The sequence below is a fragment of the Peromyscus maniculatus genome, chromosome 10, assembly GCF_049852395.1.
Source record: "Peromyscus maniculatus bairdii isolate BWxNUB_F1_BW_parent chromosome 10, HU_Pman_BW_mat_3.1, whole genome shotgun sequence".
Taxonomy (NCBI): domain Eukaryota; kingdom Metazoa; phylum Chordata; class Mammalia; order Rodentia; family Cricetidae; genus Peromyscus; species Peromyscus maniculatus.
The window spans coordinates 32,132,138-32,146,190 of record NC_134861.1 but is presented as its reverse complement, the minus strand read 5'-3'; the positions used below and the strand labels follow the sequence as shown (position 1 = coordinate 32,146,190).

Here is a 14,053-nt window from a genome sequence, read left to right as displayed (position 1 = left end):
TTATAAACTCAAAATAGAAAAGAATCTGAAATTACAGTAGTTTAGGTATATTCATTGACTCATGAATGGTTGTTAGAAAACATTCACAAAATTATTATTATAAGAGTTTGTATTTTATTTGTGGTTCCTTAATACTGAATATAAACTATTGTCTGCTTGTCTTTTATACTGAATTTAGTGTGGTCAGAAATACTAGCTGGCAAGATAGGGATTGTGTAGGCATACTACTATGTTAGTCAATTTTTCTATTGCTGTGAGATAAAATACCTAAGAAAATAAAAGGGGAAGAATCATAGTTTTAGTGATATTGGTCCAGGCTTATGCAGCTGCAGCATTTTGGGGCTGTAGTAAGGCAGTACATTTTCAGCAGAAGGGCTTGGTGGATAAAAGCCTCTTGTCTCGTAGCAATCGAAACAGACAGGACAAAAAACCTGGAAGTCACATGCTCTTCAAAGGCACCATTCCCCCACTAACCCACTTCCTCCAACCCGGCTCTCTCTTCTGGTGAACTCTGCTCCAGTGAACTCATCAATAGATAATAAGATTAGTGCATGTGTGCGCGTGCGCACATACACACACACACACACACACACACACACCCATGAGCCAGCCACTTTTCAATAGTGATACCTGCTGAGGACCAAGTACTCAATACATGAGCCTTTTGAGAGTACTTTGTGCCCAAGTTGTAACTGTACTTAGTGAAATGCTTAGGTTACAAGGTCTAGATGTTGCCTTTTGTTGCTCATTCTGTGGTCCCATCGCCCTATCCTGTAAAGCAAGGTGAGCTGCTTTGGATTGGTACATGAGTTTCCAGTGATCACAAAGGTAGACTTGAGACCCAGTATACAAAATTGTGATGCCACATTCAGCTCTGTTGAGAGGGCAGTATTTCATCCAAATCATTGTGTAATTAACTACTTCTGTTTCTGGTCTAACCTGATAACATGTTATACGTCAGGCTTGTTAACCTGCTACCTTGGGGGAAAATAGAAGATTAAAGTTGAAAATATTCTTCATTGGTGGTACCTACTTAGAAACAACAACACCCTGGCTCATGTATAAAGTGTTTTGTCAGGTTGTGGAATTCCTATTAAACTAAATTTGACTAAGCCTGCCTCTATACTTTGAGTCCCTGAATATAGAAGGAATTATACTTTGTAGGGTAAACAAACCAAAAGTTTAATTTTAGAGCATACTTTGTAACCAGTAGCCAATCACAGGCAGAGATCCATGCCTAAAGAAGGCACATGTCAAGCTCTAGCACTGAGCAGTGTTTGGACCTCAGTCCTTGCTGGTCTGTACATCCTGCCTGTGCATGCAGTAGAGAGCTGCTGCTTCTGGGGACTGTCCACTTTGCAAAACTGTTCTCTGCCAAATTAAATGCTGCTCAGTTTAATTTGTCTAACTTTCTCTTTAATCACTACTGAATATCACATGGTGTACTTGTCTGATTTCAGTGACTGTGCCCCTTTGCTCTGTCACATTTAATAGTTAGAAGCAGATTGTTAGTTTAGTGAGAATTAGTTAATGGAGACCTAGCCATAAAGCCTTGCTCCAGGTCCAAACACTCGCCAAATTAAAATTAAAAGAGAATGGCTATATGCATGCATGTAGATAGATAGATAGATAGATAGATAGATAGATAGATAGATAGATAGATAGGTAGATAGATAGATAGATAGATAGATAGATAGATAGATAGATAGATAGATAGATGATAGATATAGATATGTGTAAGTGTATGTGTATATGTAAAAAGGAATTTATTTATAGTTTTGCCCAAAACAGGAGGGCAAAATTCTCAATATACCCCCACCTTTCACCATAACACTGTTGCAACTATGGAGAACTCAGACCTGAAGCCTGGAATTCTGCACGTCACAGGGCTGGGAGATAAGTCTTTGCTTATGTCAGGGGCCAGGGCTTGTGGGTGGCTGTCTTCACTCCTACCTGATATTTCTGTAGGGATCTGGAGGTGAAAAAGACAATCTTCAAAAATGTATCCTAATTCTTAGGACTCAATTACAATATAAGTCTAGAATATTCTGACAGAATGTATTGTTCACCCAAGCCCCTTAAATCTGTATCACATATCTTTATTCTTTACTACTGATGCCTTGGTACCAGCAGGAATAATGGGTTGCTTTTGGTTAACTTCAAGAGATTATTTTAGTGGCTGAAATACTTATTTACATGTGTTTACTAGTGCTTTATAATCCTCAAAATTATTTCACCCACATTATCTTAATTGACTTCACAACAAAACTAAGTCTGTGCTGCCAGTTTTAGAGAAGATGAGATAAAGGCTGGAGACACTGAAACCTGGCTGAACTCATGCTGAAATGGACACGGATCCTTGCTCTTCAGACCTCTCTCTGGAGTCCCTCATCACTTCTTCCTGAGCCATGGGAAACTGATGGCCTGGGCTCTTTCTCTGGGCTAGCTTTTGGCTCTGACAATTGGTCTTTCCTCCCTCCCTCCCTCCCTCCCTCCCTCCCTCCCTCCCTCCCTCCCTCCCTCCCTCCCTCCCTCCCCCCTTCCTCCCTCCCCTCCTTCCTTCCTTCTTTCTTTTTTCATTGTTCATGTGTTTATTCTGTTGCTTTATGTGAGTGATATTTTCTTCCCCCCAACACAATGTTTTTATTAACTATTTGGGAATTTTATACAATGCACTCGCTTCCCGTTCCTTCCTATCAGCACTTTACAGACAGTGACCTATAGGCCACCTGCATCAGAACATCCTGGAGCCTGTGTTTAAATGCCAGTAACTGCACTCATTCTATGCCTGCAGCTTGTATGGGCCTTGGATGTGCATATTTTCAACACTCGTGATAGGCAGCAGCTTTCAAAGTGGCAAAGAGTGTTTTCTGTCTTATAAATGGGAATAAAATTCCATGCAAACTATCTCCAAAGTTCTTCATAGAGAATGAAAAATAGTGCTAACTGGTATGTTTTTAGTTTTTTTGAGAATTGAAAACATAAGAGTTCTTAAGAGTACATTGAATGGTTTAAAGGACTAGGATAATTTAGTGCCAGGAAAATGACTTCTTTCTCACCTTCTGCTATGACTGGGGCAGTTGCCCACATTGAATTATAGCTGACCATGAAACACTTTCCTAAGTAAAATGTACTGTTTTGTAATTCTTCTAATTTTTGTGGAAAAGCTATCTCCAAAGTGTTTTGTCAGCATTGTGAAGAGTTCCAGGAAATTTGATTTAAAAATTACCCTAATTGTCAAAAGTTATTTTCCACAAATGGAAACAAATCTAATCTATGACAGCAGTTGCATTCAGTGACTAAGGCTAATAACGTGTCTGCAAGGGCTAAAGGTAAGTGACCTTGAGGGCAGACGCCCTCCGCTTTCATCCTGCCCAGCCCACGGTGACACTTGTGAGAGTCTTGGTGACTGCACTCATCTCTGAAGAATATTTCATTTCTTGACAGATTTTTGATATTTCTTGGGATCCATATCAGCCTAATAGAATGGTTAGCTGTGGAGTAAAGCATATAAAGGTACAGTAGCTTTTTCATTTGTGTGTTTAAGTTTGGTATCGTGAATGAAAAAGATTTTAGATGTTGATAGAGGTAACTTTTGTTTATATGCATGTGCATTGGTATTTTGTCTGCATATATGTCTGTGTGAAATGTCAGATCCCCTGGAACAGACAGTTGTGAGTTGCCATGTGGGTGCTGGGAATTAGACCCTCAAACTCTGGAAGAACAAGCAGTGCTCTTAGCTGTTGAGCCATCTCTTCAGCCCCTGTTTATTTGTTTGTTTGTTTGTTTGTTTATTTTTGAGACAGGGTTTCTCTATGTAATAGTCCTGGGTGCCCTGGAACTCATGCTGTAGCCCAGGCTGGCCTTGAACTCACAGAGATCCACCTGCCTCTGCCTCCTGAGTGCTGGGAGTAAAGGTGTGTGCCACCATGTGTAGCAATGCAGGTGTTTTAAAACATGGAATCTTAGAAGTATTAGGCAACTTCCTGTCCAGCTGCCTGCTGAGCACTTCATTTGACTGTCATTGTTTTGTGATTCTGAAGCACAGTCCTATCTAAATTAATTTGGATAAATAAGACAATGAAAATAACTAATAACTCCAGGATTAAATAAACTATTTAAAAATTAATAATGAGGAATAATGTGCACTATTTAATAAGGCATATTGGAAGTTATAATTAAAATGATATACATTACAAATTTAAAGCAGTGAAATAAACAATTATATGGCAGTTTTGGATATAGTAGTGTCTCTAACCACTGGGTACTAAAATATTTGAATGAGGATTTAATATCACTTCATACTATACACAAAAGTAAACTCTAAGAAAATTAAAGTGTGAAATATTTAAGAAGGCCATACTAGTAACTAGAGGAGCATGATGTTTTTCTGCATGATGGAAAAGAAATGACTTCTTCCAACTCAGGAGGGCATAGACCAGAGAACAGCTTGAACAAGTGTCGTTTGACAAGGAGGAGCTTATGAGAGGGTTACCCAGGGAATGCTGATGGACTCGGGCAGCTGCAGGCTTTCAATGCCTCCTTTCCACACAGACACACCCACCCACCAAGTTCCTATTTTATAGAGTTACAATGTGTGCAGAGCCCACCAGGGGGCAGAAGCAAACCAGACCAAAAGAACAGCTACATATCTGAGCACTTTCCATCTTTGTCCTTAACTACAAAATTTAAAGGTATCAGCAAAACAGTCTGAAAGCTGGAAAGATGTTTTTGGATTGCCGAAGTGTGGCACACAGCCTCAGTGCAAAGAACACCTATATAGTCACCTTCTATAAGACAGTGTTACTTTGTTAGGGCTTAGAGGACTCGTTTCCCTACAAGAAACACTTAGGTAAGTGTGTAGCTGCTGACTGTGCAAAGGTCCTCTTCTATGTGTAAGTGAAGAAAGAAACTATACTGATAACATTGGTAGACAGAGATATGTAAATATTTAAATATACTCTGTATTTCATCTCTCCTGAGGAAAACCACACACTAGCAAATATAAAGGACAAACACAGTAGATATTAGTGTATTCATGAAACACAGACTTCTGACAAATCCATAGACTAGATAACCAACAAAAATAGGAACAGTGTTGGCCAATAGATTCATGAAAGTGCTAACTCTTAGAGAATACAAACAAAAACAACTGAATGTGTTAAAATCATGATTACTTTGTATCTGGTATTGAGAAGGATTCAGTGAGGGTCCCCTCCTAAGCCTGACTGTGGAGGGATAAGTTTAGTCTTTCTGACCAGAAATTTGGCAGTATTTGTTGATAGCTCTAAAGATGTTGATACCCTCTAGTCCAGTAATTTCATAACTTGGAGTTTCTCCTAAGTGAATTATGAGGAATTTGAACCAAGAACTGACTCATTGCTGAGTAATTTTCCAATAGCAAAGCCAAGGTGAAAACCTGAAACTACCAGCTACCCCCAGTGGTTAAATAAAACATGCTACATTCTTATGATGCTACGTATAATCATTGTGAATCATGGTTTAGATGGGAAATATTCGAAATGTGTTTTCCATGGGGGAAGTCTAGTCTACCTCTGGCTCTGATTTTTTTGTCTATAGAGGAATGGGTTTCACTGTGGTGTTTCCATATGTCAGTATGCTTTGTTCTAACTCATTCCCTCCCACAAAGCCTTCCCCAACCATCCCTCCTGCTGGCCCTGCTGGTGTTCTTCCTCTCCAAATTTCCTTTCCTGCTTTCATGTTACACGTATCCCATCACACTATTTTACCCACCCTCTCTCAGGACCCCCTTTCTAGTTTCATAACCCGTCAGTACACATATACATATATAAAATTTTAAATCTAGGTTACATGTATGAGAGGAAATATGGAGTTTGTCTTTCTGAGTTTGGAATGCACCTCCCACCCCAGCTCTTAAACTGAATGGGCTGCCTGCCGTCCCCGCCCGCAAAGACAGATATTATTAAACAGGCGTCCTTACCTTTAGCAGTAGCAATAGAGAGCTTGTGAGCCTCTCTTCGTGTGTCATCTAGTCTTGCTTATTCTCCGGTTTAAACATGACTCCTGGAGTGAAGATGCAGAAACCTGGGGCCATGCTTGCGTCCATGGACCCATAGGCTTTGCCACCTTTAATCATGTCTGCATGTTGGATCATGACCAGTCACATCTATCACCAACTCTGGAAAGGTTCCTGGCTCTCCCACCTTGTCCCTGATTCCTTAAATATATTTTTGTTTAGGAAATATCTGGAAATATCACCAAATGGTAAATTACTGTCTCTGTGTAGAGTTAATAGATGATTGCAAACTTTTCCCTTTTATATTTTATCTGTAAGTTATTTTGAGATAACAAATATTGCTTCTTTTTTCCCCTTTTTTGTATGTATACATGTTCTAATGCGTGGGTGCACAATCTCCTCAAGGCTAACATTCTTCTTCTTGCCTGCAAACTATGTAGGCTCCTTCTTCCAAAATTCATCAAAGGTTGCACTGAATGGTATATGGAACCAGTAAAGCCACAATAACGTTTACTTCTTTCTTCATTTTCTAAAACGACCAAAATGCTGGCGGGCATAGGATTGATTCAAACACAGCCTCTGGCTTCCTGTGTAGCCCACCTGTTAAGAAGTCACCTCCATCATGATCTATCTTATGGCTTAACTTTTCTCCCAAACCCACATTTACTGGATTCTAACTAGATGACCTACTTAATGAAAGCAGAATCCTGTTTCCTTCCATGCTTGTGTAACTTTCAGTCAGTTCCATGAACAGACAGATAAAATCCTAGAGCTGCAATGGTAAACATGAAGCGCTCCTTACCCTGTTAAACGTGTTTAGTGGTTTTAGGCATTTTCTCCCTAAGCAAAAACACATCTGTACCTAAGCAGAAGAACCTGCACGTTTTCACAGCCATCCCTTATTAATTCTGCTTAGAGATAAGTCTACAACAAATCAAATAAGGTTTTTAAATAAAGACTTTCTTACTTTTAATTATGTGTATTTATGTGTCTTTGTATGTCAGTGCAGGTGCCTACAGAGGCACTGCATCCCTGGAACTGGAGTTTCAGGTGGTTGTGACGCACTGGTGTATGTGGATGCCAGGAACCAAACTCATGTCTTCTGCATGAGTATAACATGCTCTTACCTTCTGAGCCATCTCTTCAGCCAAAATTGGTTTTAATAAATCATTCTTACTTTTGATTCTGCCTAAACCCTGAGTTAAAGAAGAATGGTTCCAGTGAGAAGAGCAGGCAACAATCTAAGAGTATAACAGAGCATCACTAGGAATCCTTTCCTTGACTTTTTCTTTGCCAGTTGTGTTTGGTTCTGGGCTGTCCAGCCTCTGGGTCCTGGCCCCCCGGCAGTGTCAGGTGTGGGCTCCGTCTCATGGCATGGGTCTCAGGCTGGACCAGTCATTGGGTGGCCACTCCATAATTTCTGTGCCATCTTTACCCCAGCACATCTTGTAGGCAGGGCAAATTGTAGATCAAAGGTTATGTAGCTGACTTGGGATCCTATTCCCACCACTGGAAGTCTTGCCTGGGTACAGGAGGTGGTCGGTTCAGGCTCTGTATCTCCCATTGCCAGGAGTCTTAGCTAGGATCACCCTCATAGACTCCTGGGAGTTTCCATTGTACTAGATTTCTAGCTCATCCCAGAGATACCCCCTGATTCCAGTTGTTTTTCCCAGTACTCTCTCCCTCCATCCTCCCTCTACCTGATCCTGTGTAAATGTACCACATTTTCTTTATCCATTCTTCAGTTGAGTGACACCTAGATTGTTTCCAGTTTTTTGCTATTACTCATAAAGCTGCTGTGAACAGTTGAGCAAGTGTCCTTATGGTATGGTAGAACATCCTTTAGGTATATACCCAGGAGTGGTATAAATGGGTCTAAGGTAGGTGGATTCCCACTTTTCTGAAGAACCACCATATTGATTTCTATAGTGGCTGTTTGCTCTCCCACCAACAATGGAGGAGTGTTCCCCTTGTTCCACATCCTCACCAGCATGAACTGTCACTTGTGTTATTGATCTTAGCTTTTCTGACAGGTGTAAGATGGAATCTCAGAGTCATTTTGATTTGCATTTTCCTGGTGGCTAAGGATGTTGAACATTTCTTTAAGTGCTTCTCAGACATTTGAGATTCCTCTGTTGAGAATTCTCTGTTTAGATCTGTACCCCATTTTTAATTGGATTATTTGGTTTGTTGATGTCTAGTTTATTGAGTTCTTGCCCAATTGTCATCAGAGAGGCTTCACCTAGCAACTGATGGAAACAGATGCAGAGACTCATAGCCAAATATTAGGAGGACCTCATGGAATCCTGTGGAAGGGGGAGGAATGATTATGGGAGCCAAAGGAGCTAAGAACACCACAAGAAAACCCACAGAATCAACTATAGGGGTTCACAGAGATGGAATCACCAACCAGAGAGCTTGGATGGGACTAGGTCCTCTGCACATATGTTACAGTTGTGTAGCTTGGTCTTCTTGTAGGACTCCTAACAGTGGGAGAAGGGGCCATCTATGACTGTTGCCTGCTTTTGAGACCCTTTCCTCCTACCAGGTTGCCTTGTCCAGCCTTAATAGGAGAGGAGGTTCCTAGTCTTACTGCAACTTGATATGCCAAGGCTGGCTGATATCCATTAGGCCTGCCCTGTTCTGAAGAGAAAGAGGAATGCATGGGCAGGGAAGAGGAGTGGTTGGGGATAGGGACAGGGAAGAAAGGAGGGAGGGAGGGGAAACTGTGATCAGGCTGGGAAAAAATAATTGATTAATTAATAAAAAAAATTAAAAAGAAGTTGAGAGTAAAAGGCTGCATTTCAAGAAAACCTTTGGTGTGAAATTTCTGTAGCCAGGGTAAAATCATGCCTGGTTTTGTAAGTTTCATTGGTTGACATGTTGGCAAATACAGTCATCTGAAATGAATGCTCATAAAGAGCAACAGCTGAGCAGTGTCTGCTTCATTGGTTACACAGCTAATAAGCCTACAAATCTGTGGATAATGTTAGGTCTTCTGCAGTCTCTCATCATAGAATGAAAGGGCCTGGGAGACTGTCTAGGGCCAGATAAACTCCAGAGTACCTGCCTGTTCTAACCAGGTTTGTATTACAATCTGCCATCAGAAATAGGAGAAGATAAACAATGTCTTGACACTTAATGGTGCATGGTTAGTCCAAAATACTGCTGTTTGCTAGATGAAATGGTTCTCAAGAAAAGAAAATATATTAAGTATTCTCCTTTTTTTTTTTTTTCAGAAAATCTCTTACTTTTTCTGGCATTTATATATGCCTTTAAAGAGAATCATTTGATGGCGTGAAATGTTTCATGTAGGTGTTAGAACCTTCTGATTGGGTGATTTTTGTCACACAGATTCAGGATAATGATCTGTATTTTTGGTGGTTGTCATGTAGAAATATTTAACTCATGCCAGAGATACGTCTCAAGTCAAAAGACAGAATACTCTCCATTCAATCTTCACACGTGAGAAAACACAGTGAGAAGGGGATGTCTGCCCGAGTGTCACCATGGCTGCAGGTTCTTTGGCATATTTGTACATCCAATGACCATTTGTCCAAGTTCACATTTAAGATGTTAGTGTCTCCCAAATCTTGCACCTAATTAGCTTTTTTCTGAATTTCGTCATTCCATTTGTACTTATTTCAATACCTTTTCACAAAAATACTGCCCAAAGAAATGTCACATTTTGCTCACACAAGAGCATTTCAAATAGTTGAATACATACTCTCATCTTTGCCATAATCTTTCTACCCAAGTTCCTTCCCACCGCCATCATGTTGATACAATCAACCCAGAACTTTATCCACCACTACCTAGCTACTGTACTCTGAGAGGGCAACCATTTTTCCTCTCTTGTAGGCACAAAATATTAGGGTAGACACTGATTTTTTTTCTTTCATACATTACTGGCCCTTAGAGTCATCTAATCTTGCTCTCCTGGGTGAGATGCAATTTCTTGCCTACCATGAACCCAAATCCTATTCTTGTTCATTCCATGTAATGTAACTTGGTTCCTTGTAGCTTCACATTGGCCCTGCCTCTTGAGTATAATCTGAATATACTGTCACAAAATCCTTGTTTGTTGTTTCTCTTAGTGTGGAGTTCTCAAAGCATTGATCAGGGTTTCAGTGAGTTCTCATGTAGAAACCTAACTTCTGCCTGCTTTTCATCACTTCCATATGGAAACAGCAGCAGAATCTGTCTTAACCTATGCTCAAGCATATTATGAGATTAAACAGCAGATGGAGAAAACAATTAGAGACTGTGAGGGCTATGTAGTGGCACCAAAGTTATACCAATTCATACACTAGAAACTGCATCAAGGAAAAATACTGGATTTCTGTATAACCATGGGCATGTCCCTGCTGTTATCTATAAATTGTTCAAGCGTTATGCTTGCCATCTTCCATACGATCTATGCAAATAAAATGGAGAAGCTTGGATGGTTATTTGACTTAATGGAAATGTCACTTGTATTTAGAAACATTTATGAACAATTTTATAGTAAAAAAAATGTAACACCTTGGTTAGAAAGCAATTATTTTTATTGGCACCATGCTCTAACCAACTCTACCAACCAGCCTAGAAAGCAATTTTTAAAATAGACATATACATATTAAAATGGCTAGATGAATGCTGGGAATGCCTTTAACCCCAGCAATCTGGAGGCAGAGGCAGTCAGATCTTTGTGAGTTTGAGGCCAGCCTGGTCTACAGAGTGAGTTCTGGGACAGCCAATGCTACACAGAGAAACCCTGTCTTGAAAAACCAGAAAAAATGACTAGATGATATATTGTTTTGGTAACATGAAGTTATTCCTAATTCTAATTTTTCATTAATTCACGTGTGCACACATGTGCGCGTGCGCACACACACATTACATTTTTTATTCAAGGTCTTGTTATATAGCCCTGGCTAGCGTGAAAGTTGCTATGTAGACTGGGCTAGCCTCCATCATGCAGTGCTCCTCCTGTTTCTGCCTCCCCTGTGTTGAGATTGCAGGTATGTGCTGCCACACTTGACTTCCTTTCTATACCTATCTACATTTCTGAACCTTTCTATAATAAATCTATACTTGTTTGACAAAAGATTAAATGAAAGTGTGACTCTCCCAATTCCATTCTGTGAACACTGGAGTCATCTTCTGTAATGTCACTAAACACTCAAGTTTTGAAATTTTGGAGCTTTTAAACTTTAGAAGTACCGTTATGGGTTTTTCTCATGCTTCTAGAGGTATGCAGAAATGCTTTGTGGCTGTCCACTGTCACTGAGAAACAACTGATTTATGCTTAGTGCAGATAAAGTATATTCTGTGACATTACTGAAAAATACCAATGGTGGATATTGTACTCTATTTAGGGATATGTTTTTTATTACTACCTAGTTTTGGACACTATGTGGAAATGCCCTGACTGCAAAACGAGGGATTTTTGGGAAAACGGGAGATCTTCAGACTATCCTTTGCCTTGCATGTGCCAAAGAAGACATCACATACTCTGGTGCTTTAAACGGTGACATCTACGTCTGGAAAGGACTCACCTTGGTCCGAACGATTCAAGGAGCACACAGTGTGAGTACTGCCATGTGGGACTCTGGGGGGGTGCACTGGGTAAGTTAAGGCCACACTTCTCCATGTTTCTGCCCTTTGCTTTACAGTTAGAAGACTTCACCAAACAATTGTAAACAATCATGAAGATTTCTCAAGTTACTGTTGTTACCTGAAAGGAAAACATACTAAGTCAGCCTTCACCTTAACTATTAATTGGCTGATTAGTGCTGTTCTTCAGTAGGAGTTTGATACAAGCCTAGAACATGTCATCACTTTTTAAATTACAGCCTGCCTGCTAGTATCCTGGCATCTTGATAACCTCACAGCCTGCTTCACTAGATCCAGGCTGATTCTCACTGTTGCCTCCACTTTGTGGTGGGTAGCTGGACTAGATAGGGTGTGAATGGCTGTTGTTTTTGTGCTGGGTGGTGAGGCAGAGTGTCCTCGCTCTGCTGGAAGTGCTGGAACATCAACTCTGTCAGTGTTGTTAGTCCTCAAAGAAATAGAAGCCACTAATAACTTTTCTCTCCAGAGAGAAGGGCAGACTTCGCTTCTTAGCTCTTCACTATCTTTTGACACAGAGGAAAATAATGTCTAACAGATGACACAATGGAAATACAGAATGAAATATCAGAGAAAAGGGCTGATAGCAATATTTACCATATACTCTGAGAGCGTTGCATACAATGGCAAGTTTTGTATTTTTGTTTAAGATGATTACACATAAGGACTAGAGAGATGGCTCAGGGGTTAAGAGCACTTACTGCTTTCACACAAGACTTGGTTGGGTACAGTTCCTAGCACCCACATGGCCCAACAGAAATAGGATAAAGAATGCCTTCTCTTAATACGACCAAATTGATTCCCTATTAACTTCATTTTTTTAGTGCTGGGGTTGAACCCAGAGCCTTACACACTGGGCAAGTCTTCTGCCATTAGTCTGCATCTCCAGACCTCATGACTGAAGCATGAAGAAAACTTTAGACAACTCAGGGAAATAGTTTGGATACTTTAGAGCCTTCCTTCTCTTCTAAGGTGAAACCATTTTTCTTGGCTTCACTGCCGAACAACTCTTAAAACAATTAAGAGGTCAGAATTTATTTTCATTCACTAAATGAGCTACCTGAGTAATCAATTTCTCTTTACACTGGATCTTTTGTCAGCATAATGCAATAGGAACAGTTTTGAATAAATCAAGTAAAATAGTTCCCAAACTTAAAGATTCAAAGTATTTTAGAAGTGAAAAGGGAATCATCCCACAGTACACAATATGCTGACACAATGCTATTTGTGCTGTTCAGTTTGTCAGAGTCGCCTTCCTGAGCAGTTGAGATGGCGCCTCAGGCACCTCTGCACTTGTGAAAGCTGTAGCACTCATGCCCGAGTCTGTGTCTTTACTGGATTAGTTTAGAACTTAAGTGAGGTACCTTGTGATGTCTTTGTTTTAAAAGCCTTGGTTGTCATATACAGGAATTTGATTCGGTAATCTGTTATTCATAAATAACATTTTGGGCAGTGGGGGTAACACTCTTATCAAATTAGATGTGTTGGCAGAATTTCTTTGCCTCCTGGTGGTGGCTATAATTACAGTGATCTTGTTGAGATGAAGTGTGTTGATCTGCTGTCAGATTTCAACAGAAAACACAGCATCTGTTTTTGTTTTGTTTTGCTCTGCCGTTTTTAATCATCAAGATTCAGCAGTGGTGGCATTTATAACCATTGCAGGATTGAGTGTGCCTCTTCTAATTGACAGGCTGGAATCTTTAGCATGTATGCTTGTGAAGAAGGCTTTGCTACTGGTGGGCGAGATGGCTGTATACGGTTATGGGACACCGATTTCAAACCAATAACCAAAATTGATCTCAGGGAGACGGAACAAGGATATAAAGGTAACATGCATGAGAACCATATACTCTGAATGTTACATACAATGTCAAGTTTGGTATTTTTTGTTTAAGAGAATTAAATGTAGGGGCTAGAAGGGTGCCTCAGCTGTTAAGAGTATTTATTGCTCTTGCAGAAAACCTGGGTACAGGTCATACCACCCACATAGGGGCTTACAACTGTCTGTAATTCCAGTTCCAGGGATCTTACGCCCTCTGCTGGATTCTGTGGGTATTAGGCATACTCACGGTGCAGATATATGCATGCAGGCATATCACCCATATAAATAAGTTTTTAAAAGAATTAAATATAATGTGAACTTTATAGTCCACCTGTTTGTATTTGCCTTATTCTCTGAAGACATATATGTATACAATGTCCAATGGTGAAAATGAGTAGATATCTTTTCTTCTGCTTGGCACAAAGCTTCAGTGGTCCTGTAGCAAAGGCAGAGAACACTGCAGTAAAGATACTGTTTTCCCAGATGTGAGGATGTCCAGCATCTTCAAACAACTCTGTGACCATGTGCAGCACTTTGCTGGCTGGATAGATGTCACAGAACAGAGAGAAGAAAACAGAGACTGTGTCCACACTGCCTTCCTTACGCAGTGTTATTTTCTT

General features: G+C 40.2%; 1 protein-coding gene across 4 annotated transcripts in view; it reads left to right on the top strand.

Moving 5' to 3' along the window:
• Eml6 (EMAP like 6) overlaps positions 1-14,053 on the top strand; it is a 294,744-nt gene that overhangs the window by 136,988 nt on the left and 143,703 nt on the right. For all 4 annotated transcript variants that reach the window (XR_013042863.1, XR_013042864.1, XM_076546155.1 and 1 more), the window contains exons 5-7: positions 3,448-3,516; positions 11,384-11,569; positions 13,302-13,437. Coding sequence is in view for 2 of the 4 variants with exons in the window: in XM_076546155.1 (XP_076402270.1) it covers positions 3,448-3,516; positions 11,384-11,569; positions 13,302-13,437 (391 nt within the window). In the remaining 2 variants the exon portion in view is untranslated. The remainder of the gene's footprint in view (positions 1-3,447; positions 3,517-11,383; positions 11,570-13,301; positions 13,438-14,053) is intronic.